A 27,261-nucleotide genomic window follows, 5' to 3' on the forward strand; every position below is an offset into this window, starting at 1 on the left:
TTTTAAGTTACGTCATGTCTATCTTAAAGTGCCTTTAGATGCGCATGTGAAAATTAAAAAAATATATCAAGAGGTGACATTAAAAAAAAAAAGGTTTGTACACCTTTTTTATGGCCATATTAAGCATTTTTAACGACTGTCACAGTTGCCATGGCACCCAATTGGCCCCGCCCGTGTGGCCCCAGCTGCGGCTCGTTGACAGATTGGCTTTCCGTCTATTTAAGCTCAGTGCTCTCACTCTTCCTTTGTCAGTCCGTCAACAAACCTCTGCCCCGCGGGACGTGGGTTTCGACTCGGTCCTGTTTCCTTTTGGTATTTCCTGTCTGGTATTGTTCCAGTTTATTTTGTCCTGTTTAATATCGGTTTCCATTTTCATTCCCGTCTAGTTTGTCCTGTTTAATTTCGATATCCTGTTTTGATATCAATCCAGCCTGTCCAGTCCTGTCCGGTATCGACCCAATCTGTCCGATATCTGCTCGGGCAATCGGTATCAATCTCCTCGCCCTCTGGCTTACTATCCTTCCACGCCAGACTGCTGCCTAACGTGCATGACTCCCCATTTCCCGTAAATTAAAAGGCGAAACGTGTGAGAAACGTCATGCATTTGGATACTGATCCTGTTCCGGTTCATGACACTTTCAAAGCTAATTTTTTTAATTTCTCCAATACCATTAAAATAAAGAAATCCATTGAGAAACATGTATTTTGCAGAGCCACATATTATATATTATATATTATACATGGGGCAGCGCGGCGGCGCAGTGGTTAGCGCGTGTGCGGCACAGTTCTAAGGTCTTGGGAACCTCCTGTCTGGGTTCAAATCCAGCTACCGGACTTCCTGTGCGGAGTTTGTATGTTCTCCCCGTGCTTGCGTGGGTTTCCTCCGGGCACTCCGGTTTCCTCCGGGCACTCCGTTTTCCTCCCACATTCCAAAGACATGCATTTCAGGTGGATTGGCCAGTCCAAATTGTCCCTAGGTCTGAATGAGCGAGTTGTCTGTCCCTGTGTGCCCTGCGATTGGCTGGCAACCAGTTCAGGGTGTCCCCTGCCCACTGTCCGATGATTGCTGGGATGGGCTCCAGCACCCCCGCGACCCTACTGAGGATAAGCGGTGCAGCTAATGAGATGAGATGAGACATTATACATTATATATTATATATACATGCGATTTTATATCTGGAGTAAATCGTGTATATACACATTTTTTGATAACTCTCTTCTCATAAAATTTACTGTAAAATGCTTACATTTTGAGTTGCAGGAATTAATTCAATTACAATTCATGACTAAAAAAAACGCTACCTTAATTTCTTTAATGGCCCATAATAAATCTCTATAATTGAATCGTAATCCTTGCACAAATATACATTTCATAGTGACTTGTTAAGAGGTAGCATGTACTTGTCCTCTTGGACGTGACCCTAAGTGGCAATGACACTCCATAGGACAATTAAGTACTAACTAATGCAGGCTGCAGTTAAAAGGAAGCAACCAAACAGCAATGTCAGCATCATTTTAAGCAGACTTGTTGAGAAACATGGCAACAACTTCAAGCATTTACAAGCTCGTCACCCGAAATTCATGTACTTTCTAATCCTTGAATGCACAACAATCAATTCAAGCTTTTCCAAAGATTTCAAGCACCCGAGGCAAAGAGAAGACGCAAATTCCATTAAAATGGATATTGGAGAGTGGTGACTGGGTTTTAGTCATGGCTAAACGCACGGAGAAAAGGCGGCGTGCATGAATTGTTATTCTGCTGCGACTAATGGCGAAATCACTGCGGTGTAAAATAGAAATTTCAGACTTGATTAATTTATGTATTTATGGATGAAGCGTTTGTTTTTCCTTTTTTTGGTTCTTCCCTCAGCAGGCTTTTTATTTTTCCCACGATGCACCCGCACGTCGCAAAGTGTTGGAAATAGACTCGGAACAGTTAGCCGGCACAAAAGCCGAAGTGAGTGAAGGAGACGAGATTTTGTGATCATTGAGAGGAGTGTTGCCACCCCGGAACAATGTCACCACTCAGGGGTGACTACCTCTGACAATGCCTCCGGCGAATTACGGTTCCGGAGGGTCGGACTTACCGTCGATGGGAGCCAGGATGACACGGGAGTGATCGTAGGCGATGACATTGGCGTAACGATTTTTGGGCTTGTTCACCTCCAGGTTGGAGTGCTCCCAAGTGAACTGCTGGCCTGGATCAATGGACTGGAAGGAGAGGTGTGGAGGGGGTCAGGTGAATGGGGGTAAAAGGACACACAAAGAAGAACTAGGATGAGTCTTTAAAAGTGCTGTTACAATTTGCAAAAAAATATATATAAAACATTATATGAAATAAGGAAATGCAATGAAAGTATAAACTGTATTTTCTGGACTATAAACACTTACTTTTTTAACTTTAGTTTGTATATTGCAAATAGCTTTAAAGGTACCGCACACGCGCTCTAAAGGCCATTAAAGGTAAAGTGTGTAATAGTTGACCACTAGATGTCTCTATATGAAAAAGAGTGGTCAATGCACAAAAATGAATACATAATGCATAAACTGGAAGTAAACAAACCTCACTCTTTTTTTTCAACAAAAACAATTTGCCCAGCCTTTTTGAGGTTGTTTGAGGTACCGGTAGCAGTGATGGGCAATCATGTCAGCTCCCTCTAGTTGAGCCTCATGTTATACAAAACAGATACACATTTCTTGACCTATGAGTATTTATAAAAAATGAATGTTTTTATGAAAGTTAATGTATTTTTGCCCATTATTCAAATCAATATTGTTACTTCAATGAATGGAGTTATTATTATTATTTTTTTTACCACTAGTGATCTACTAGTGATCCCAAGAGCCAAGAAGAGATCCGCAGGTTCGAGAGCGTTCTCCATTCAGGCTCCGGTGCTGTGGAATGCTCTTCCCCCTGAGATTCGATCTCCAACCTCAGTGGAAATGTTTAAATCCAAGCTTAAAACACACTTCTATTCTATATCATATGAATAACCTATATTTTATGGTGACAATATCTGTGTATTATTTACCCTCATGTAAGTTTTAGATCAGGGGATGGTGTCATAATAATTTGTGGTCTGTGCAGCCCTTTTAGACTCTTGGTAATTAAGGGCTATACAAATAAACATGACTTGGCTTGATTTGACCACTAAGAAACGCGAAATAATATACAATCTCCTTAGATGGTGTTTAAAATTAAATCAGATACAAGCAGAATATACTATTAAAGCCTTGGATTCTTTTTCTGTGTCAGTACTTCTTGGTAGGTATGTCATTCAAGAATGTGGACACCTATGTACTTAGATAGATAGATAGATGATAGATAGATAGATACTTTATCTACTTCTAGGCAAGTGTGGCTTTTAGACGAGGAATTGTGTTATGTAATATAATGTATAACATACATACAAGCGTATACAATAAATAATTGAACACAAGGAACAGAAAAGTTTATATGCCAGAACAGAACAAAAAAAGGTTTTGGATGAAGTTCAATTGAATACAGGTGAGGAGAGCAGTCAGCGGTTGTGTGTGGTCTGTAGAACAGTAATCAGGTGTGACAACTTCAGGAAGGAAGGAAGAGGCCTGCCGTTTATTTAGCAGCATGTCGCCTCAAGCACTGTGTCAAACGGATGCCATGATATCTCTTTGACAGCATTTTAAATACTACTTTTGCAAAATGAGCAATCATGCCCTATGCAAAGTCATCCAGAATTCGACACACATTTGAGTTTTTGGATAAGAATAAACTAAAAAAATATATTTAAATAGGTTTATGCAGTTCTACTATTTTTGCGGGGTAATAGTTGAATTATTTAAGTTATGTGTCTTGTCACTGACATAAACACAAACAATTCCAAAATTAATCAAAACACATTATTTGTCGTCCTTTGTTAGATGACTATTTAATTGTTGTTAATTCTATCTATCGATCTATCTACCCTGGTCATGTCCCTCGAGAGAGGTGACTGACAGCAAGCAAACACATACAAAAACAAAGAAAATTAAAAAAAGGAAAAAATAGCAAAAAACACACACAAAAATGTTTGGACCATGGCCAACCAAAATGCCCAAACACCCAAACAAGTTAAGCACCTTAACATTGAAATAACATTCAAATTCATTTGCTCCTATGTCAATGCATATATTAAAAAAAAAATTAAATATCCCAAAATATTTTGCTCTCCTTAATAAATCTCCTGTCAAAAGTAGAAATATGAAAATGCTACAAAACCTAGAAATATATATATGTACATTTTTCAGAAATAACAGTTCTAATCATTCCGTTTTCTTTGCTCTTATGACTCTGATTTGATCATTTGCTCTGATCACAGCCGGACACTGAATAGTTCTTTGCAGTATTGTGTTTTCAGCGTGGCGAAAAGGGTATAGTATAATATATACATATATATATATATATATATATACATATATATATATATACATATATATATATATATATATATATACACATATATATATATATATATATATATATATATATATATATACACACATATATATATATATATATATATATATATATATATATATATATATATATATATATATATATATATATATATATATATATATATATATATATATATATATATATATATATATATATATATATATATATATATATATATATATATATATATATATATAGTATATAGCAGGGGTCGGGAACCTTTTTGACTCAAAGAGCCATAAAAGCAAAATATATTAATTTTATTTTGGGAAAGAGCCACACCATATATTATGATACAAATTTACTAAATTGCCCAGACAAAAGCTTAGTCTTCAGCACATTTATTTCTGATGATTTGATAAAAATTATAAAAAGAGAATAATGCCAGAGCCTGTGTCCCAAAATCAGCAAACATACCACTTTAAACTTGTCTCTTTCTTTCTTGCAATTACTCAAGATTGGTAAAACTCATTTTGACCCTTTTTTTCATACATATTGGTTTCAAAACCAGATGTAAGCAGTTATTTTGTAAAAACGTCACAACATTCTGCAAACAGGGAGCCTGATGTGCGCAGACAGCCTAGGGCGAGAGATGGGAGGGAGTGCTTGCACTTTTTGCATAGCTCCACCCATCCCTCCCACTCACCCAATCAAATAACTTTAACTTCTCTTTCGGTGTTTTGTCGTATTTACAATTTGTTCCGTGGATTCATCAAAAAGTATCTGAACACTGAACACAGAATATATATCGAGCTTTTATATAAAGGATTCTTTAGCGTTGTACATCCAAAACGAGTTTTTTTTTGTGTGGCACCTTGACTGTAAATCGTAGAGAAAACGGGCGCCATATATTCTGAAAAGTATTGCTTTTAATTTCGGTTTTGGTTTGGTCTTGCATGTATCTGAACAGGATTAATGGTTCAAGTTTTGAACGAGATGGAGTACGGGCCATTAATAACAATAATGTAAAATGGTCTTGCGTGCCGGATATGAACACACGGCGGGCCGGACGTGGCCCTCGGGCCGGGAGTTTGACACTTGTGTTCTATTCTATAATTTTAGTATTTGTCCTCTGATATATTTGTACATTATTCATATTTTTTTACATTATTATTATTACCATATCCTGTATTTCCAATAGTTATGGTCCTTCAAGACTAATGCATGCCTTTGTTTTAGGATGGATACTGCTGAACACCATCCTCCCCTGTACTGGAGAGAATTGAGGGTCACCCATTCAGTGACATATATGGACAACTGAGGGAGCAAGACTCAAACACTTTGTTTGTGTACATTTAGAACGGTTCATATTTTTCAGTTTACAGTTTCTGACAATGTGTTCATGTTCAATTCAAGTCTCTACTTCTAAAAACTCCAGAAAAATCCAAGTCTGTTTTATGTTTTGTTTCTCATTTTAGACTGTTTCTACGTTTTCTAAATACATAGTTATGGTAGCTATTGCCAAATATTATAATCCGGGTTGTTCTGAAAAAAATAAATAAAAATAAATAAAAGGGCTACATAATCACCCCCAACATAATTTTTGACTGCTTCATGGCCAAAATAACCAAAACAATTACAAGCGACCTGTATAATACCTTTTCAATAAAAGAAAGGGCTCCTGGGAGGACCTTTAAGAACAGGTTGGAATTTCTTATCTGAGGGTTGGGTACTGTCCTCCTTGATCCATTGATGTCTTTTCTCCTTATTGTGAGTGTCTACTATACAATGAAATTGATGAGTTTGTAAATATTACCGTGTTACCAGGATTTAGCAGCATGGAGAGAGTAACGGCAAACGAAATAAAAACAGTCAAGTCAAGCTAAATGATGGGTGGCTTTTTTTCATCATCACTTTTTTTTCCAGTGCAATGAAATCCTGCTCTGTGGTCCAAGCAAATCATCACGAAGCAGCCTTTCCCCTCTTTTGCCTCTTCTCTCCATTTTTCTCCCCCCCGCCCTCCACTTCTTGCCCGGCTAAAAAACAATCAGTCAACGGCCCGCAGAGCGGCGCCTGGCATGCCGGCGCTTACGAAGAACTGGCCATTCATCACCAAAATAACAAAATTAAAATTACACTTCTCTATCTAATTTGGTCATTTATTTTTCCCGGGGGCTGATGGGGTGCTTTGAAAGGGCACGGGGATCGCGAGAAAGTAAAAGATAGATTGAAACACGAGAATCGGGTGGTTGAATTCACTACTTAAGCCAAATAATTACACTTGCCACCGCGCTGTTCGCCGCCGTGACTGAAGTAAGCTGGTCCCTTTTAATGCCGTATCATCCGAAATATAAGTCTCTCCGGAGTTTAAGTCGCACCAGCCAAAAAATGCATAACTAAGAAGGAAACAACATGTATAAGTCGAACTCAGAGTATAAATCATATTTTAGGGCAACATTTTTTTGCTAAAATCCAACACCAATAGCATACATGTTATCTTTTTAAATAAATAAGTGCCTACGGTATACAAACGTTACATGATTTACATGCCTGTTAATTTCAGAAGAGATAGCATAAATATCATTTTTACCAAGCTATCCGTTTCACTCCACTCAAGAATCCCTAAATCTAAAGAAAAATCCATGCTCTGTGTCACTTTTACTGGTAAACAACTCCTCCAATTGGGTATAATAAGCCGCTTCCTTTTTCCAGTTCAAAAATGTCCACCCACAAGCCCTCTTGCAGTTTAGTGGGAAAATAACATGTAAAATGATATACAGTCCATCCATTATTTGCACCGCTTATCCTCAGTAGGGTCGCGGGAGTGCTGGAGCCCACCCCAGCTATCTTCGGGCAGTGGGCAGGGGAGACCCTGAACTGGTTGCCAGCCAGTCGCAGGGTACTCAAAGACAGACAACTTACTCGCTCATTTACACTTAGGGACAATTTGGACCGGCCAATTAACCTGACATGCATGTATTTGGAATGTGGGAGGAAACCGGAGTGCCCGGAGGAAACCCCCGCAAGAACAGGGAGAACATGCAAACTCCACACAGGAAGGTTCGATCTCATGACCTCAGAACTGTACAGCACACGCGCTAACCACAGTGCCGCCGTGCTGCCCATGATGTACAGTACTGGTGATAAAAATTCGAAATTCAATTATATAATTTTGTGTTAATAATTTCACATATATGTCTAACTGGAGAATAAGTTGCACTCCCGGCCGAACTTTGAAAAAAAAAAAAAAAACTGCGACTTATCCGGAAAATAGAATAAAAGAAATTAAAAAAAAACAAGATGAAAATATAGTAATACCTAAAAATAGGTTGAAAATATTGTGAAATCCTAGATGACAGTAAAATAATTAGCTAAAATAAATAACCCGTATTACTTCCAGAGCTATGGTGACCACAAAGACTTTATACTGTCGATTCAGGCATTATGATTATTTAAGCTTTAAAAAAACATGAAACTTTCTACGTACAGTGTGCCTTGAGACTTTTTGATGAATGGAGTGTGCCTTGGGTCAAAAAAACCTTCGTAAAAACTGGTATACATTATTGAGATTTCTATTCTGTTTTCAATATTGGACACATGTTCATTAGGATGACACTGTTTATTTTTTGACTTTTATGAACTGTTTAACTCATCGTCACTATCGACCAATCACGTTGCTGTTCTTTGGTTTCCACAGCCTTTAGGGTGTATCGGCTTTTGTAACTCAATAGATTGAATAATAAGGATTAACTCAGAGGCGGGTTTTGAATTTCTTATCTAAGGTTTTAGCACTCCCCTGTTCTCCTTGCAGGTTCAAAATCCATCGTCATCTCTCCTTAATTTGAGTGGTTACTGAATTTTAAACTTATCACGTATACATAACATACACAAAAAAGAGAATAACACTTTTCTATTTAATTAGTTCCTTTGATTTCCCCGGCTCTGATGGGGTGCTTTGAAAGGGCACAGGGATGGCGAGAAAGTAAAAGATAAATTGAAAGAAGCGGGTGGTTGAATTCACTCCTTAAGCCAAATAATTACACTCTTGCCGCGCTGTTTGCCGCTGTGACCGAAACTAGCTTGTCCCTTCCAGTACGTGGCTCGGCTGTAGATTTATAAATAATAAATAATGCTGCGGTGCGAGGAGCAGTCATTACCCCCCAAAACATCCAACATCCCCCGGCAGGCGTGATGATGGCAATCCCTGCCGGTGGACGTCCTTTTGCACCTCGGCGCCGTGATTTAAGGCCGGCGAACAGGAGAAATTGCTTGTATGCAAACGAGAGCTGATTCAGCGCTCTTGATTTCTAATCAACTCGGGTGTCATTTATAACATGAGCGGTCACAGTCAACCTCTCAGCCCCTTCTTAGACTAGTTACATGCATACCACACGTCAGCTGAGAAAAAACACAAAGCACGGGTTTGATAGAAAATCTATAGCATACGAGAGTCTGATGTGAGAACTTTTTTTGAATGCAAGGAACCTAACTTTTTGGCCCTGATAGATCGTTTTAGGTGAATACTAGAGCAGAAAAAAACACACTGATTAACAATTAATCAGTTTACAGATCGATCGTTCGTAAGTTGAATTTGTTCATAAGTTGCTTCTGTGCTACATTTTGTATGTGTAGGGTTTATATAAGTATTTTTAAGGCTTGTATAAGTGACCTGTATTGTTTTGTACTAAGAAATAAAAAAATCATAAAATAATATGCTCTATAAACATAAATAAAGTTAAATGTAACTTACTTTTGGAAGATATGCTTCCAGAGGTCTTCCTCCGTGGTAAAAAGTGGATGGAAAAAAGCGATCCGACCATTTTCTCAACCGCATCAAGCTTTCTTATTCCACTTTCGTTTTAAAAGAAACGGCGTGACTCTTCTTTACACTTTACACCAAGCATATTGAATGGATGGCTCAAGATCTTGAACAATAAAAACATCAAAGTTTCAAGCGCGCTGGAGATTCAGTACACGTAGCACTGTATGTTTACGTACGAAGTAGAAAGAGGAAGCAATTTTTTTTACTTCCGGGTAGATGCTGGGTGACCTCTCACAGCGCCAAAGGCCGGTAGCGGGGGAGAGAAGCACTACAATAATGTCCTGTCACATCGGTGTCAAAACCAGGTCGCCAAAGTTTCCTTTAATCCTCAAGGAACGATAACACGCTAATGCAATTTGTCTGGTACCACGGAAACCACCGGTGATAACACAAAGAATACTTCCATGTCTCTGGTGAAATCTGGCACTATTTTCCACAATATGGTTGCTCGGGTGCTGTCGTCTAGTATTATAGGGCTCACATTTTAGGGCAGTAGTAAATATGGGCTCGGCTTTGCAATCAATAATTCTGGGAGGCCAGGAAAGGATTGATGGGTTTTCAAGAATTTATTTTAGGAAAAGTTTGCTCGCAATACACGAAATTCTAGGTTCGAGCTTAATCCAGGGACAATTTGATTTTATATAAAATGAATATATGTGAAATTTGTGATCTGGGATTTGGTGTTTCCCCCCTGCAAGTTGAATAACGTCTCCTCTCCTTATTTTGAAAGTCTACAAAATTTTAACCTTATCAAGTATTTAGAACATCTCATCTCATTAGCCGTACCGCTTATCCTCATTAGGGTCGCGGGGGGGCTGGAGCCCATCCCAGCCATCTTCGGGCAGTGGGCAGGGGACACCCTGAACTGGTTGCCAGCCAATCGCAGGGCACACTGGGACAGACAACTCATTCGCTCATTCCCACCTAGGGACAATTTGGACCGGTCAATTCACCTGAAATGCATGTTTTTGGAATGTGGGAGGAAACCGGAGTGCCCGGAGGAAACCCACGCAAGCACGGGGAGAACATACAAACTCCGCACAGAAAGTCTGGAGCTGGATTTGAACCCACCACAGGTTCCCATGACATGAACTGTGCCGCACAAGCGCTAACCACTGCGCCGCCGTGCTGCCTATTTAGAACATAACATACACAATTTATTTCTAAAATGTGTGAACAGAACGGACGCTTGTTTTTTTCCAAAATCAGAATCGTGATAAATGTTTGGCCCACCCACCTCGTATTCTTGGGAGAGCTTCAGGTTGTCGTTGGCTTTGAGAAGCTCTGTGTGCTCAGCCAGTTCGGAGATGGGAATGGGAGGATGATTCATCATACCTGCTTGCCAAAACAAGGTAGCACAAAAGAGAAAGTTTGGTCAAATTAGGACATCTTTTTTAAGTGCGCACAGTTCACGCAATGCAGTGTTTATGTGTGAGAAGCACTTTGCATTCATAACGGTGTTGAGTGTTGGGTTTTAGTGATGGGGAAGCTTGTGCACAACGTGGTGTGAGTAAAAAAAACTCATATGCTGGGTAGGTTATTGGAATTTGAGCTTATGGATGGCTAACCACTTGACCTCTTCACAGCCTGCTTATTTGGAATATATCTTTGATGTCTTTTGCAGGCAACAGCAGTGAACAAGTAAAGCAAAACGACGACAAAAAACGATGGAGTGAAGTTTTTATGAGGACATTCAAGAGAAAAGTAGGATATTGCAACTTTCATTGAATCTGGTTTTGTACATGGCATGATCTTTGGGACCAAAAATGGCTTGATTAATAACAATACATGAATACGGGTATTTACGAAACGCAAAAAAATTATTATCAATGCACGTACTGTAAATTAATTATATAAATATATACCACAGCCATATCCCCTTAGTGGGAGGTGGCTAGAGTCATTTCTGACTCTTTTTGGGAGATTGATTTAGAGGAGGGGATTCCCAGCCCCCTCGCTCAACCCAACTGAGGTGTTGGGAGTCATTAGGTGACCAACCCCCCCCAATTCCAACCCCTAATGCTGAACGCCAAGCAGGGAGGCAACGGGTACCAACGTTTAAGTCTTAGGTATGACTCGGTTTAAGTCTTAGGTATGACTCGGTCATACAAATACAAATTACAAGTATAAAAAATGTTTGAAAAAAATGCCTGAAAAAGAAAACAAAATAAATAAATACATAAATAAAAGATTCAAAAACAGAATATATTTTACCTTTGGTTCTGTATTATTGATAGGTGTTTATTGTATTTTCTTAGTATTAATTTCAAAATTAAGTTTTATTTTTTAAATGATTTTGTATTAATTCTAATTGAAATATTGTTTTGATTTTAGTAGTTTTTGATTTTATTAAAAAGTTATATAATTTTTGTTAATCTAATTTCAACTTATTTGCATGAATGATTTAGGTATTTTGAGAGGTGTTAATTGTATTTTCTAATTTAATTTTTGTATTTATATTAAAATTACATTTCACTTTTTGAATATTATTTATTCTTTTTCTTTATTGATTTAAATATTGAATTCATTTCTTAATATGTTTACTTTATTACAATTTACAGTTTTGTTTGTAATTCATAGGTTTTCGTTTTGCAATTATCTGTGTTTTCTTTTAGTTTTGGCGTTTCTAGCCTTCTTTTATAATTACACCAATTAAAAAATATATAAACATTTTGTTTAACATATTTACTTGAATCCCAAAAAAATAAAACTCCGCAACATCCCGCCTATTTCCACAATTTTTTGACACAAAATCAAAGTGGGACATTTAGTTATTTCAGGCTTTAATGTGGCTGTTGCAAGAATAGCATCAATACTGACAGTTTTTATGAGAGACAACAATCCACAGCAGGATTCTAAATTACTGTCCTCCTGTGGAATATATTCATTAAGTCATTCCGGGCCAGACATTTAAGCACTTTAATGGAAAATGGACACGCCTTTTTTGACCCTTTTGACATAGTATTCCATTTGTTGCCGAATGAATGTTTAAAATATCAAAATGTCAAAAAAGGGGCCGAACTAGGGTTTAATTTTCCTCTCATTTCTTTGCCTTGCAACGGTTTTGTTTTTTGGGGGTGTAACTTAGCAGCAAAATAGCAGACAACCATGTCTGCTCCTTCCACGTGAGCCTCATGTTATGTAAAATAAATACAAGTTTCTTGACTAACGTATTTAACAAAATGCAGGTTTAAATTATAGTTCATTTTTGCTTAGTATACAAAATAATATCATTTTTACTAATTGGATGGATTAAATAATAGACATTGTCCCTTTAAATATTTATATATTTAAATGTTATTAAATATATTTGGCATTTATTGTAAATAATTTTTCACTAGTGTGGTTCATACTCCCTGCAAACTATTTTAGAAATGGACATTGATATCATGTACCATTTTTGGGGACTATAGAGGCGCACCTAAAAACAATAGTTGGCAGGCAATTTTAGAGAGCTTTATATTTTGATGTGCCTTATATATCAGAGGATAAGGTGGTTAAAATGGAAATGCATGATTACAATTAAATTATACTGCATCCGGTAACTGTTCTGCCTTTGAGAAATAAATAGAGAGGTCTTCGAGTGCCCTCTTGTAGTTAACATGTTAGTTGTTTGATGCTAAAACAGTTTTTAGTGGAAAAACTAGATGTCGTTGGGTTAATTTATTTTAATTTGAGTGTATTTATTTTCTATGCATTCCTGGCTCTTACTGTAGTTTTACAGTCTTACTGTATACGATTTATAGTCTAGTATACCTTATAAATAAACAAATATCATAAAATGTTATTTTTTGGGGGTGTGCCTTATAATCTGGTATGCCTTATATTGTGGAAAATACGGTAACTTTACTTATTATTCAATACTATATCACTCTTTCCACCACTAGAAGGCACCTAATAATAAGCACTATCGCCTTAAGCATTTTTTAAAAAAAATTGTATTTAATATATTGTGTGTTTATTCTGCATACATTTTCTCTAGTCTGGTCCAAACTCCCTGCAAAGTATTTTGAAATACTTACGTTTATATGATAGTTCATGTATTTTCGATAAATATTCAAATCATTATTGTTTATAAATGAAGTTGTATTTACCACTAGGAGGTTCTAAATAATACACAGTGTCCCTTTATAGAAAAAAAAAAGTTCATCGGCACAAAAAAAAAATAGAAAACAAAAAAATAAACCTCCTTCATCAAGTATCTGGTGTATTATGTTCTTTTATCAGTAACAGAATGCAAAAACGCGCACTTAGAAAAGAGTCCTTCATCATTCCTGTCAGGGAAGCCCGCTAACACTTAAATCGAAAAATCAATTTGCTTGTCAGTTTAGCATCTTGAAATTCAAAGGGAGAGGTGTAAGACGCTACGCGCGGTAGCAGGGAACACATATACAGACGAGGGGCCTCGGTTTCTCCTGCATAGAACAAGAAATGGATCTTTCCAGTAGAGATCAAAGAATGTTTGTGTTTTTTTTCTCTTTTTTCCGAGCGAACGAGCACGCACGTGTGTGTGCGAACGCTCGCACATGTTTGTGAGGATCTGCAGGCACAGTCCATCAAATGCTTTTACTTTGGGCAGCCCGCCTTACCGTCTGCATGCATAAGTGTTGGCGACACTTCGCCAGATACATCAAACACAAAAATCAACCGCATTGCTGCAGGAAGAGACAGATGGCTCTGCGTTGCTCGTTTTTTTTCTTCATTACACGTTTATTATCATCTACCTTTAGTCTTTGTCAGCAGAACTTATCACAAATTGATGGAATTCAAAAGGAAAAGCGTTGCTTGAGATTGTGCTGCGTCCTTTAAACGTTACTTTCTTTACCATATCTTTGAAGTATTTACTTGATGGAAGTGAGGGATGGGGTTCTCTATCCTTGGAGGGGTGTCTAGTAAGGGTGGGCAATCCGATCAACGTAATTATGGGGTCGTATCGATTGATTCCAATACTTTATGCTTGGAAATGTCCTGATCGTTAAATAATTTCACGCCCTTGGCTTAATTTCTAATTATGATAAACACAGCATAAAGATTTTAGTAACTAAAACAATCTCTTTTTAATCAAATAACTACAATGCCATAATCCTCCTGTTTTATTTTAACCAAAAAAAGGAGCAATTAAACAAAAATGCAAATACTGTATGTTAATAAGACAACTAAAATACCTTCCATTACACACGTTTTTGAAAATATTGCCAGTAGTGCAAATAAACAAAATCGAATCGAATTTGAATGTCTTATGTATGTACAAACTTACGACCATTAGGGACATTATTATAGTGACAGTTAAAATGGGAAGACAGAATCAATCCCAAGAAAATAGTATCCATCCGATCCAAATACTCACTCAGTATTGATAATGTCAATCTTTGATAAACATTCGATGATAATACAGTAATTCCTTGCTATAACGCCTTTACCTTTCACGGTCTTGCTACATCACGGATGTCCATTTTGATTAGCTAAAACTGGAGTCAGCAACAAGCGGTTCTAGGGCCACATACTGCACTTTGGCGCTCCCTAGTGGCTCCCTGAAACTTTTTCAAAAATGTTTGATAATGGAAAATGATATGAAAAATGTATAATCACAGAAACAATATACACTATGTTGTTATTCATAACAATTAATGCAATTAATTCTAATTCTAAGTTTTGACGCTCACTGCGGAGAACAATTGTCATTAAAGGAATTTTTGGTGACTGCCTCAATAAAACAGACCCTATTTTAAGAGTTTGGGTTTAAAATGGATTTGGGGTAAGAGTGTATTTTGTGTCGGTTGCATCGAGTGCCCATGTTCCAGGTTTTTTACCATCCGTGTGGGGACTAAAATTCCCTGTTGGAATATTATTTATTTTTGTCCCATTATTCCAGACATCTTTTGGGAACATGACTAGTTTATTTTTTTTAAGTTTAAATTATTTGATGTGTGTATTTTCTATGTTAAAATTCGTAGTCATACTTTTATTATAATGATACTAATGACTACTATTATTAAGAGCAGCGGTAGCAGCAATGGAATAGGGCCCATATTCTGGGTTTTAATTATTATTGTGTGAAGCACTTGTCTTGAGGTCATTTTAGTGGGCCTAACTGATCCCCACCTCTTTTTGAGCTTCAAGAATCCCGAGTTCACAATTGAATAAAATTCTGGGGTAGGGGGTTTAATATTACTTTTGCTCAACGATGGGGCCCATATTCAAGGTTTTTTTGCTTTCATTGTGGTGCCTACTTGTCATTGTAAGGGGAAGCTTTGATAGGCCTAACTCGTAAGCTATTTTGATTTTCAAGACTTGGTTTGAGACTTGAAGTTTAGATTTTATTGAGGGTAAGGCTTTTTTACTTTTTGTATCATTTGATAGATCAGAGCTGCCAACGTTTAAACTATTAAGGATGTAGGTAATTTTTAGAATATCAAAAAAAATCTTCAAAGTAGCAATTAAGAGCGCTATTTTTAAGTCAAAAGTGGCTCTTAAACTAAAAAATATTTTTTTACATCAAATCTGCTGTAACCTCACATGTCCAGCAGATGAGACAAATACACCCTAAATATTTAACGAACATTCAAAAATTGTTAATACAAAGATGAGCATTGCTTGACTTTTAGCTTCAATTTTCGTAGTTCACAAAAGTAAATGCGTATTTTGCAATTTGCAATAAACTGTCATAGTAAACTACGGAAGATTTGTAGTATTAGCACTGCTAAATAATAGAACTGGTATTCAGGGTTGTGAGGATGGATATCTTAGGTTTCTATTAGTCCAGACCTGCAGACAAGACCTTTATTCTAAATGTACAGTAATCCTTTGGTGTATGGCTATTTACCTATCGCGGATTCGCAACCTCGTGGATTTTATTTGTGCATTGAGTTCTGCATTCTGATTTGCTAAATTGTGTTGAAGTTTATGTTAGAATTGGATTTTGTGAATGGGTGAGGAATTTCCTGCATAGGATGGCCTTTTTAAAAATAGTATAATAAGGTGTGTTTATTTTTACTGGGTATGATTGAATTGACAATGAAAATACACTAGTTGCATAAGGAGGCATCACACTAAAAGCATTGCGTCCTGTAATGGTGATTCAAAAACACATTTTTATAACCCCCACTCAAGCAAAGTTACTCAAGGACAGTGTTATTCCCAAACCATTCCCTCCCCTTCCAATCCTTCTTTGCAGTTATCCTTCTCTTCAACTTTACGCCTCCAGACTTTTCCCAGCACCAGATGATCAATAAGCACACACAACAAACCCCCAATTATGTATTACCGATCTCCCGATCCGCTGCTTGCAGGATGTGTAACGATTCCTTTTGATCGCCTCCCTCCAGAAGTATTTTTTTTTACGGTGCCAATTTCCATTTGAAAAGGAAGAGGCATACGTGAAAGGTGAGCAAAGGAAAAATAAGTTTGGGAGGGGGTGGACATGAGGGAATACAGGGGGATTTTTTTACCCCCTTATTCCTTATTTTCCCCAAAACAGTCCCTTCGTGAATAGAGGCAAATTAAATGTCAACCAAGTATTCTTTGTTAGTTTGATTCTGTTTCGAATGAAAATGGCAGAGTGGAGGTAGGATAGCCACAAGAAAGTGAGGGAATTGGGGAGTTAGATACAGTAATCCCTTGTTTTCCGTGGGTGTTGTGTTAAAAAAGGTCCTCCGGAAATCAAAACCTACAAAATATAAACCTTTATTTATTTATTCATTAAATACTCATTACTCTTTGATACATTGAACCCAAATAACAATCACATAATACAGGGTCATGTATTTGTTTAACAAATGAAAATTACTGTAAGTAACTTGAAGTTGAAAAAGGATTTGCACATAAAGATTATACGTTCATCAATCCGTTTTACGTGTGTGTAGAAGTGTTTCAAGACTGCAAAGGCTGAAAAAGGCGGGGCGACTATTCAGCCAATCAGGATGCAGAACACAATGCACAATTAAAACCCATTAAGTAGCGAATCCACAATTGGTAAATAGAGATACAGTAAGGGAATACTGTACATGTAGAAAAAAAACAAAAAAAACATCAACAACACGAGCTTTTCATAAGCAGATGAGATCTTAGTGGTTATTTATGCACGTGGGATTAATGCATAGCCGGCAGCAAAGTGAATCCTTTGACTGACTGAGGCAAACCCAAAACATCAGTGCAGATATTATGCTGGGACCCCCCCCCCCAAAAAAAAAACAAAAACACTTGAAAATGGACACAAGCAGTGCTCAAAAACAAAAGCTGGTATGCAAATACCAAAAGCACATAGACTGACTTTCATATTCAATTTCAGCTGCACTCTGAGGACTGTTTAGAGTAGAATCTGAAAGAACAGCAAAACATGGGAACAGGTTTCACAACGGCGGTAATGAAAAACAAAATGAGCATGGAAAAATGATTGGAGCCAATTATAAACATTGTTATTTAATGTGGGACACAAGAATGTTATCTGACACCAGATGATGGTAATCCTGTGTGCCAACTTGTCTCTACTATTCCTTAAAAAAATAATCAATATTGGACCTTAGATGCAAGGTATAATTATACGGTTTAGAGAAGACTGTAGGCACCAGGTAGCAAACAAGGACCAAAAGACAATCCCATTGACTGGTTGCAGATTTCTGAACTAATGTTAAACTATAACCAAGAGGAAAGATGGCATACGTGTTGCACACTGGTATTTCTTTTGGTAGAAAATTGGGCTGTGGCTTGTAAATCTTTTTAAGAACGAGCCTAAAATTTATTTGTAATATATCAGTGTAGCTTTCCACAAAAAAATTACATTTGAAAACGATATTTGAGCCTAACCTGAAGCTAGCAACAAAACATGGAAAACATGTTGAAAATGATCATTTCTTTTGACGGAGGAATAAACATATAAATAAAAAAAATCTAAATCCGCTAAGATGAGATGAATAATTGAGTGCTGAAAAATGTATTTGTTATCTTTTTTATAAATGCCAATCCACCTTGGGCTAGAAAAAAAAAACATGTCAGTATTTGTTGGTAAAACTGAACCCCGAGGGTTTATTTTTGGGAGGATTGCAGTAGAGTGGAAAGGGATCGAAACTTTCAGTACGCTGACAGTTGATAAGTCAGTGGTGAATGTTTTTGAAGTTTTAGCTGCTCGTCTAGCTATTCCTGATGGACTCAGAGAGATTTGAAGGAGATGAACTGCATCCACATTATAAAATAATACACGGTTTAAATAGTAAAGTTTGATAGGTCTATTTGTTCTTTTTTTTTTAGCAAACAATGTACGTTATTTTGCGGCAAAACCTGCATCTCCTATTAAAATTCACAAATACAGGCATGGGCATTGGTAAGGTCTATAAAAGGTCATAAGAGTCTGCAGGAAATACCTGATTTATTTGTGTGAAACACGTACCCCCATTATCTTTTTTTTATTATATATCAACAGGGTTGGGTAGGGTTACTTTATCTGGATTACTTTCAATTACTTTTGAATTACTCCAATACCAAATATGCTAATAAATGACAAAAGAAACTAAATATGAATAAAATTACTAAATTTTGTGCAGGCTTGGGGAGTAACGGAATACATGGAATGGCAAAAATGATGTTGGCAAGCTGTTTGGATTTATTTTCATTTTGTTTCTGTCACATTTTATGTTAGTTTTGCCGGAGATCAAAGAGATCAAAGCCAGGAGAGAAAGCTTACCACGTGCTGTGAGTCATAATTTTATTCATACTTAGTTTGTTTTGTCTTTTATTAGCATATTTGGTATCGGAGTAATCCAAAAGTAATTGAAAGTAATCCAGTTAAAGTAACCCTACCCAACCCTGTAAATCAATATAACATTTTGTTTATCTTTTTTCAGCTTCAACTAAGCATTGAAAGTGACAAAACGTTCAAAATGTGCGGCCATAATGCAAATCATTAAAGGACAATTCTAAAGACTATACGAACATAACATTTTCAGCGTAAATATTTCATGCCTCTCAAAGTGCGATTCATCATCAGATACACCAACAAGTTGTTCCCCTTGTGGAACTTTTTTATGTTCATTGATATCTTTTAGGATGACTTTCTATTATCTCCATTCTCTAACATCTGTCTCTGGTACTGTGAGTAAAAATAGTGTGATAATGAGATACATTGCACAAAAAAAAAATACAATACTCTTCTACACTGATTTTATTTTCAAACCCCACCTTAAACGCCTGCTTCACTCTGGGAAATCTCACAATACTCCCCTCCACAGCCAAAACTTTTTCTCCTCGGATCTATACAATTCACGTAGGTCTCCCTTTGTGACTGCAAGACTGTGCGAATTGACTGCAAACTCTGAATGCACTTTGTGATAAAAGATGAAAGAGAAAAACTACTGCACATGGGTGGTGATGGAGAGAAAAACAACGAGTAAGCGCTGTAAGGAAAAAGCAACTTGATTGGACACAGAACGTAGTTATTCACTGAGTTGTGCTGCTTCATTACTTTGGCCCCATTTGCCAATTAAACCCCGGGAACCATGGACGATAACGAAAAAAAAAAAAGAGTCACTCTGCGCCTTCAGGACGAGGCCGATGTGAGACTATCGCATGGCCTAAGAGCCGTACACACACTCCCCTTCTTTCAAATACAATAATGAAGCACTGCTTATGGGAAAAACAATCAACTACAATTCTAGTAGGGCTGCAGCACCATGGGTCACTGCCTCCCAATTGCCAATCCAGAGAACGCTCAAGTGAATGGAAAAGGGCCGAGTATAAGAGCACCGAGAGCGTGCTCGTTTCAACAATGCTTGCTTTTAGCTGATGGGGATGTTCACAAATGCTCACCGGCCCACTTAATTGGTCGAAAAACGTCTATTTAAATTGAATTTCCAGGGCGCAGAGATAACAACATTGCCCAATTCCACACAACAGCAATGGCCTTGGAGAGGCGAGGGAGTGTTTAGAGGGAACTGCCTGAAAATATTCGTTAAGTTTACGTGAACGTGTTAGATTGAGAGACTGCAGGACGTTAAATGCCTGAGGAAGGAACGGTTACCTTATTTAAATGACGAGGTAAAGCACCTTTAAAAACTTTAACTTCAGTCCATAATCATCTTTAAAGCCTTAAAGCAAGAGATAAAGGAACTTTAAAGCTTTATACACAGGAGTAAAGTCAAAAGTTCAAACTAAGAATTAAAGATTCTCCAGCTCTTAAAGGAACAGTGTATTGTTTAGAAACTCCTACTCGAAAAAACAAAACAAAACAGAAAGCTTCAAAAACCAATAATGACTTATGATTAAAGCAAAAATACATTGACTATCATATAAATGTGGATTTTTAAAAATATTTTTAGGTCTATGAATTTGCATTTCTCTTACATGGCATCAGCCTTACTCAGAGGGAACTGATGTAACTGTCGGCCATATTGGCCCTACGGGTACCCGTAAAAGCCAAAAAGCTCTTAAAAGGCTAAGCAAAAACCTTATAGAAAAAATGTGCTGTTACATAGTCCCTTTAGTTTGCATTTTTCCTTGTGCTTTGTAGCACTAGTTTTTCTTTTTGTTCCACTACACAATACTGTGACATCTTATCGTCAAATAAAACATACTGTCCCTTTAAATGTAAGTGCTAAAATGCTCAAAACCAAGCGCATAAAGAATCCTGAATTCATGGCTTTTACCCTTATTTAACAAGACCGCTTTGTTTTTTTTGTTGTCTTGTTTTTCTATCCGTTCTGTTTCCATTATCCAATACAATATATTATGTCCTCGTAGAATTTCAAAAATTACTGCAAATTCTACTTAAGGAATTTTAAAAAGTGCAATCAGGCAAATTAGCTTTCTTTTAGGGTCATGTTTGTGGACAACAAAAAAATGTCCAAATAAACTGCTGTAATACAGACTGAAGGACATTTAACTACCACTCAAATCCCAGGGGTATAACGGCAGGACTGTATCTTCGAACTAAAGGTAAATACAGTACAACCATATTGCTACTTGTTTATTTTTATTTTATTTTTATTTTTTTTGTTTTTACTGAATAACTCTGGTGACATATTTCTTCAAACCAGCATTGAAACCAGTTGACATACAAACATGTTTTGGAGAAGAATGACCATGAAGAAAATCTATCAGAAGGCAAAAAAAAAAAGCAGCGAGTACAGGTTTGGGGAGCCTCTATTCCTCTCCTATTAACATTTCTCAAGTTGGCAAAGAGAAGGGGAAAAAGTGTTTCAAATTCAAGTAGTACTCTTTTAAAATGTCTTGTGCCAAATGGGCTACAAGGGGAGAGGGAGAGCCCTGTTGGCGAGAGGAGGTTACGAAGCATCAGCAAAGTAAGTGGAAGATGAATGATACAACTTAAAATGGCTAATTAAGTCAGACATGCTTTAGCTAGAATTGTTTATATTGTATATTTAAAATGCTGAACCTATATGAGATCACCACCTTTGGAAAAGAAGCATTTATCCATGAAGAGACATGCATTATTCTATATTGAACATAAGGGTATTCCTTCTAAACTTAATGTGCATTTAATAGGACTAATAGGTTTTTTTAGTGATTCAAATTTTACCTGTATAGTTCAAACTATGTAAAGGCTTGAGAGTGTTGTTCGATTTTAGAGTGAGGGTGTCCAATCATTTTCTCTAAATAGCCACATACAGAAAAAAACAACAGGATGACATTTTTCAACTTTGATTTACTAAGCACACGAAACACCATTATTTTTGTTCGTATCTACCGTTTTTTGTTGGTTGTAAGTAGGGGAGCGTCTGTATTGGTATTAACTGCATGTTGCAGTTAAATTTAAAAAAAATCTGAAAAATTAAAAATTGCTTTTGTTTATATCTTTATTTTTTAGGAAAAAAATATGACATTATGACACGTGCATTTTTCTTTAATGATTTTTATGTTTTTTTCATGAGGAATTGTATGCTTTAATAGTGTCAATGGTATCAGTGGCATTTGAGTGGTGACCCAAGTGTTTGGTCTGAAAACGAAAATTAAATCAGGCAAGCACCATTTTTAGTGAATGTGTGTTTATTCTGCTTGTTTCTGTTTTTAATACTCGATATCTGCAAATCAGATTGCATAGGATGCCAGTTCGTTATTTTGACCACTAGTCCTCACTGTTGTTAGTTATTTTGAACATTATGCACTGTTTACATCATTGTCTCTATCGGCTGATAACGCTGCTTTGAGGGCAGAACTGCTTTTTATAATCTAATAAAAGAAAGGGCTAGGGAGCGGGCTTTAAGAACAGGCTGGAATTTCTTTGGGTCCTCTCCTTTTCTCCTTGCCAGTGCCAAATACCTTTAGGTCTTCTTTTCTTTTTGGGAGATTCTACAAAACTATCAACTTGTGAGAACTGTTACATTGTTTCCTGAACATTTTGGAGGAAAAATGAAAATAAATCCTCATTAAAAAAAATGTGTTTGTGTACCTGGCGTTTGAAAGTTGATCCGTCTCATTTCCACAGGATCGGTTGGATGGTGAGGCATGATGTCAGCGTTGTTCAGCAGACATTTTGTGCGCGGTTCTGACTCCTTCCTCTTGCGACTGGATTTTTTTTCAAAAGGATAAAAACAAGTCATTTCCAACAAAAAATGTCAAGCTTCATTTACCAAAAAATGTCTCTAAGCTCACTAATGAGCTTTGGGGAAGGCAACCCTAAAACAATTGCTTGAAAACTTGACTGAAAGCAAATCAAGAGCGTGGAAAGCAAATTGTGTGCTCGTATGTGTGTGCAAAATCTCCTTCAGCCATACTCATTAAAAAAAGTTAAGGAAAAGAAATCTGTGCTTTGCCTTTGCATTGTCAAACGTGATAAAAGTGAGCCCAGCCTTACCTGTCTGGTTTACTGTTTTCCAGAGAAAGCAATAGGAGTCAAGTGAATACGTAGAGATGGTGAAAACACACAAGGAAAAGAGGGCGGGGAGAGGCAACAAGAGAGATCAATCAATAGAGAGCACTTTGAGATTCACAAGGGTCGCTGACGAGCCGGCGAAATGGTGAGATAAAGCTCATTAGCATTAGCAGAGGTTTGCGTGTGTGAGTGTGTGTGTATGTGTGAGATCAGAGTGTGGCTACAGAAAGAGGAGGGTAAAGTCAGGGCCAAGGGCATAGAAGGGAAGCACTGTTCACCAGGGAGTATGGGGAGACAGAAGGGTGAGAGAGGGAAAGAAAAAGAAAAAAAAATCATGGAGAGAGGTTACTCTCCCTAACCGCCAAAGTGGAGGTAAAGCAAGGTCAGACAGGGATTGTCTGACAGTCGTAGTCGGATTGTTCAAAGCGGCCCTCTTTAGTTGATGCAGGGCCATGCCTGGCATTTTTTGTTGTAGCATGCACCTGTCCCTTGCGCGTGACCTTTAGGGGGCGATGGCGCTTTATAGGACAATAACATACAAACTAATGCGAGCTGCAGTTAAAAGCGAAATGCAATATCAAAGCAAAGACACCAGAGAGCAGTGTTGCGTCATTTTAAGCAGACTTGTTGAGAAACATGGCAACAATTTCAAGCATTTACAAGCACTGAACCAAAAATGTAAGTACTGTTAATTCTGTAAAAACACAACAAACAGCATTTTCAAGGATAGGGACCCTGAATAGAGTGCTGTTTTTTTATTGTCGAACCCCCAGTGAAATATGTTCTCTCATGACAACTATTTCATTAAAAGTCCAGTGTGTATTATTTAGCACCCCCCGAGGGTTAAAAGAAACCTCCATCCATTAAAAAATATATTTTGATTCAAGTAATAAGCAAAAATACATAAACCATTGTACGAACAGGCATTTTTTAAAAACTAGTCATTGGTCGAGTAATTAGTATTTACTGTAAATTTTGAACTGCAAGACGCTTTTTTTGTTGCACTGTGGCTTTAAATATGGTATATTTAATCATGGAATAAATTATTCCATGTGTTTGCCAAAATGATTTGTATAATACATAACAGGTACAAATTCAATATTTAGAACTTACTCGCAGTATTTAAACTTTTTCACCCGCAAGTCAAGTCTGCAATTTATACATCCAATTTAACCAGGAATAGAAGTTATCAAACCCTTGACACATCTCTTTCCGTATTGTCTGTGTGAAGGTCAGGTCCATATAGTTTCCTTTAATCCGCTATAACAAGCTAATATAATTTATCCATTACCCTGGTAGCCAACAACACAAAAAGACAAGCCTGTGTTGCAATCTGCCACGGTTCTCCACACTATGGTTGCCCTGGCGCTGGTGCCGTCTTGAAATATTGGGCTGACATTTTACGTGACGCAGACCTCTTTTTTTTCAATTTCATTTGGCGCAGCAGTTAATATGTGCTTGTGTTTGTAATCACTATCTCTAATGGTCACATCATCTAAAAACACTTGACGTAACCGACTTGCAGCAGAACAGAAAATAACGCAGCTAAAAAATGGCGCAGTTGCCATACTGCAGCCAAAGGCGTCAACATAAAATTCCCTGTGCGGTTGGCCAGGGTGTGCGACGGCTTAAAATGTAAGAAATGCATGTGAATTTGTTTATTTTTATGGCTGTTCAAACCTAAATTGAGTTTCGTTCTTAAATTTGAGCATGCGCCTTGATATCCTGTACGGTCTGTAGCACAGAATTTCTGGTATATTACAGACCATGAGTCTCACCTAATGAAAGCTGACATAACTGTTCACTATCTGGCTGCCAAAGGTACCCGAAAACCTTAAAAAATCTAGGAAAAAAAAATGATAAACAATATGTTGCACTTTGAGCCACCGTAGTTTGTATTCTTCATTATGCTTTCCAGCATTTGCTTTTGGTTACGCTACATAATACAGTGACATCTAGTGGTAAAATAGTACACACTGTCCTTTTAACACTGTTGTCTGCGTATTATACAAAAAATAGCGTGTCTTAGAGAGATACATTTGTTCATTTAATGTACAATATTACTTGTTTTAATATATTTCATTGATTATTTTTAAACAATTTTTTGGGGGTGAAGTCAATCCTGTTCTTTACTTCGCAAAAATGTTCTCATTTTCATAATTTTGTCTCAAACAAGAGCAAAATCATCCTTCATGTGTCAGATAAAAAGTAGCTCACTCTAGGGATGTCATCTTTTTCTTTGGCTGTGCGTAAATCCCACTTTTTCTGAACCTTCACCTCTCAGGAATTTAACATAACACACAACTCATATTTACATGCAATCATGCTGTTAGGTTTTGGGGTAACATGCATACAATATCAGACAATAAACCAACATCCTAGTAGAAGATTTCCTAATCTAAATGAAAAAAATAATTAAAAAAAAGGTGTACAGTCCAAACGCAAAAAAATTAAATTATTTCTGTTTTGCAGGATGAGTTCCTAAGATGTTGACTTTGTTTTACTTGAAACAAAGTGATCATTAATAACACATGTGTTAGCTTTTCTATAACAATGCTAAACCGTAATATAAATCATCCAACTCACTTTTTATACAAGAGGATTGCAATGACGATGCAGATGATGAAGACCACAGCCAAGACAGGGCCCACCACCCAAATTAACCCGTCACCGCCCGTCTCGATTGGCTGAGGGTCGTCCACTTGCTCGGGAGTCAACACTGTGTCGGTGTAAGGACTGGTTGCAAACATTTTCTGAGCAGAAAGACAAAATATCAATTAGATTTCATGCACCATCTTTACTCATCACGTCAACTTCGACAATCTAGACCAGGTTTGGGGAAGTACTTGGGAGTCAGGAGCCGGAAAAAGTTGTCCAAGAAGCTGATCCTGGTTATTGAGGAATAAATATTCATTTTAGATTCATCTCATCTCTCATCTCATTAACCGTACCGCTTATCCTCATTAGGGTCGCGGGGGGGCTGGAGCCCATCCCAGCCATCTCCGGGCAGTGGGCAGATTCGTTTTTTATATTGGTTTTCAATAAGATTGGTCTCACCAAATTGAGTTTGAAATGCCCTCGAATAAAGACAAATACTATATCAGGCCCCTGTTTTAAGCACAAAATGTTCTATTTAGTTTGGTAGTATTACTACAGTTGTATTTTTTAGAACTTTTGTAGTATTTCTGCAGTGGTATTTTTGTGGTATTTCTGCAGTCAGATTTTTGTAGTATTTCAGTAGTATTTCCCTAGTAGTATTTTTGTAGTGTTTCCTTAGGAGTTTTTACACAGTACAGTATGCTATGATATGAATTGGCCAATCGGCATCAGAATTCTCAAGGAGTTCTGGCCAGATAGCTTGAATCTTGGTTGTCTGAAACGTTCCTCGGTGGTGCAGGAAGCATTAGTTGTTTCTTTTTTTTCTTTTCTTTTTTTCCCCTGCGAAGGAGTGAACTAGCGATAACTGATGCGCCAAGTAAGTAGCAAGGGGTCGCTCTATATACATGGACACATTTCAATATTACAAAAATGTTTATAATAAAGTTTTGTTTTAGTACTGAATAAATGAAATGTAACCTCAACCATACCCCGGCAGTCGCGTTGAGCTCCGCCATGAGGAAGAAGACGTACTCCTGGCCGGGTTCGAGCGCCTTGTTCTCACAGCTGCTCTGCCGGTGGTCGATGCCCACAGTAAAACTGGGAGGTAGATGCCGGAAGCAGGCAGTGATGTAAGGCTTCCACTGGTCCAACTGGCCCAGCTGGCGGCGTGAACGGCGCTTGGGGATCACCTCCCGCAACAACTGCTCAATGATAAGGTTTGTATTTGTGCGTTTTGCAAAGACACCCTTCAAAATGTAATGAATTGAATACAATTACAGAGAATGCATTAAAATCATTAGTATTTGCACATTCCAGAGTATAAAGCTCACCCTCGACATATTCCTTTATAAGAATTATTTTTCATATTTAATACCATTTTGACTCATTTGTGAAGGCCTCCAGAATATTTAGTTTTTTAGCTATATAGGCATAGGACATATAAAAAGAACCTTCCAGCACTATAGCAAATTAAAAGAAAACCTTATTCTCTACCTCTTCCATGTCCATCTCATCAGGAGTCTTGAGGTTTTTCACAGTCCCCGTGGTGCGCTTCAGGGGCACCACAACTACGTAGAAATTCCTTAAAAGAAAATAACTCACATT

The 27,261-nt window shown here is 37.3% G+C and overlaps 1 protein-coding gene across 5 annotated transcripts in view; it reads right to left on the reverse strand.

Annotated features, from left to right (window-relative positions):
* The window catches only part of ptprsa (protein tyrosine phosphatase receptor type Sa), a 371,836-nt gene that overhangs the window by 54,995 nt on the left and 289,580 nt on the right, over positions 1-27,261 (reverse strand). For all 5 annotated transcript variants that reach the window (XM_088349513.1, XM_088349511.1, XM_088349515.1 and 2 more), the window contains 6 exons: positions 27,151-27,238; positions 26,646-26,858; positions 25,645-25,811; positions 22,636-22,751; positions 10,477-10,574; positions 2,088-2,211 (listed from right to left, as the gene is read on the reverse strand). In XM_088349513.1, coding sequence (XP_088205639.1) covers positions 2,088-2,211; positions 10,477-10,574; positions 22,636-22,751; positions 25,645-25,811; positions 26,646-26,858; positions 27,151-27,238 — 806 coding nt within the window. The remainder of the gene's footprint in view (positions 1-2,087; positions 2,212-10,476; positions 10,575-22,635; positions 22,752-25,644; positions 25,812-26,645; positions 26,859-27,150; positions 27,239-27,261) is intronic.

The sequence above is a fragment of the Urocampus carinirostris genome, chromosome 12 (genome assembly GCF_059441175.1).
Source record: "Urocampus carinirostris isolate Australia breed hairy pipefish chromosome 12, RoL_Ucar_1.0, whole genome shotgun sequence".
NCBI lineage: Eukaryota > Metazoa > Chordata > Actinopteri > Syngnathiformes > Syngnathidae > Urocampus > Urocampus carinirostris.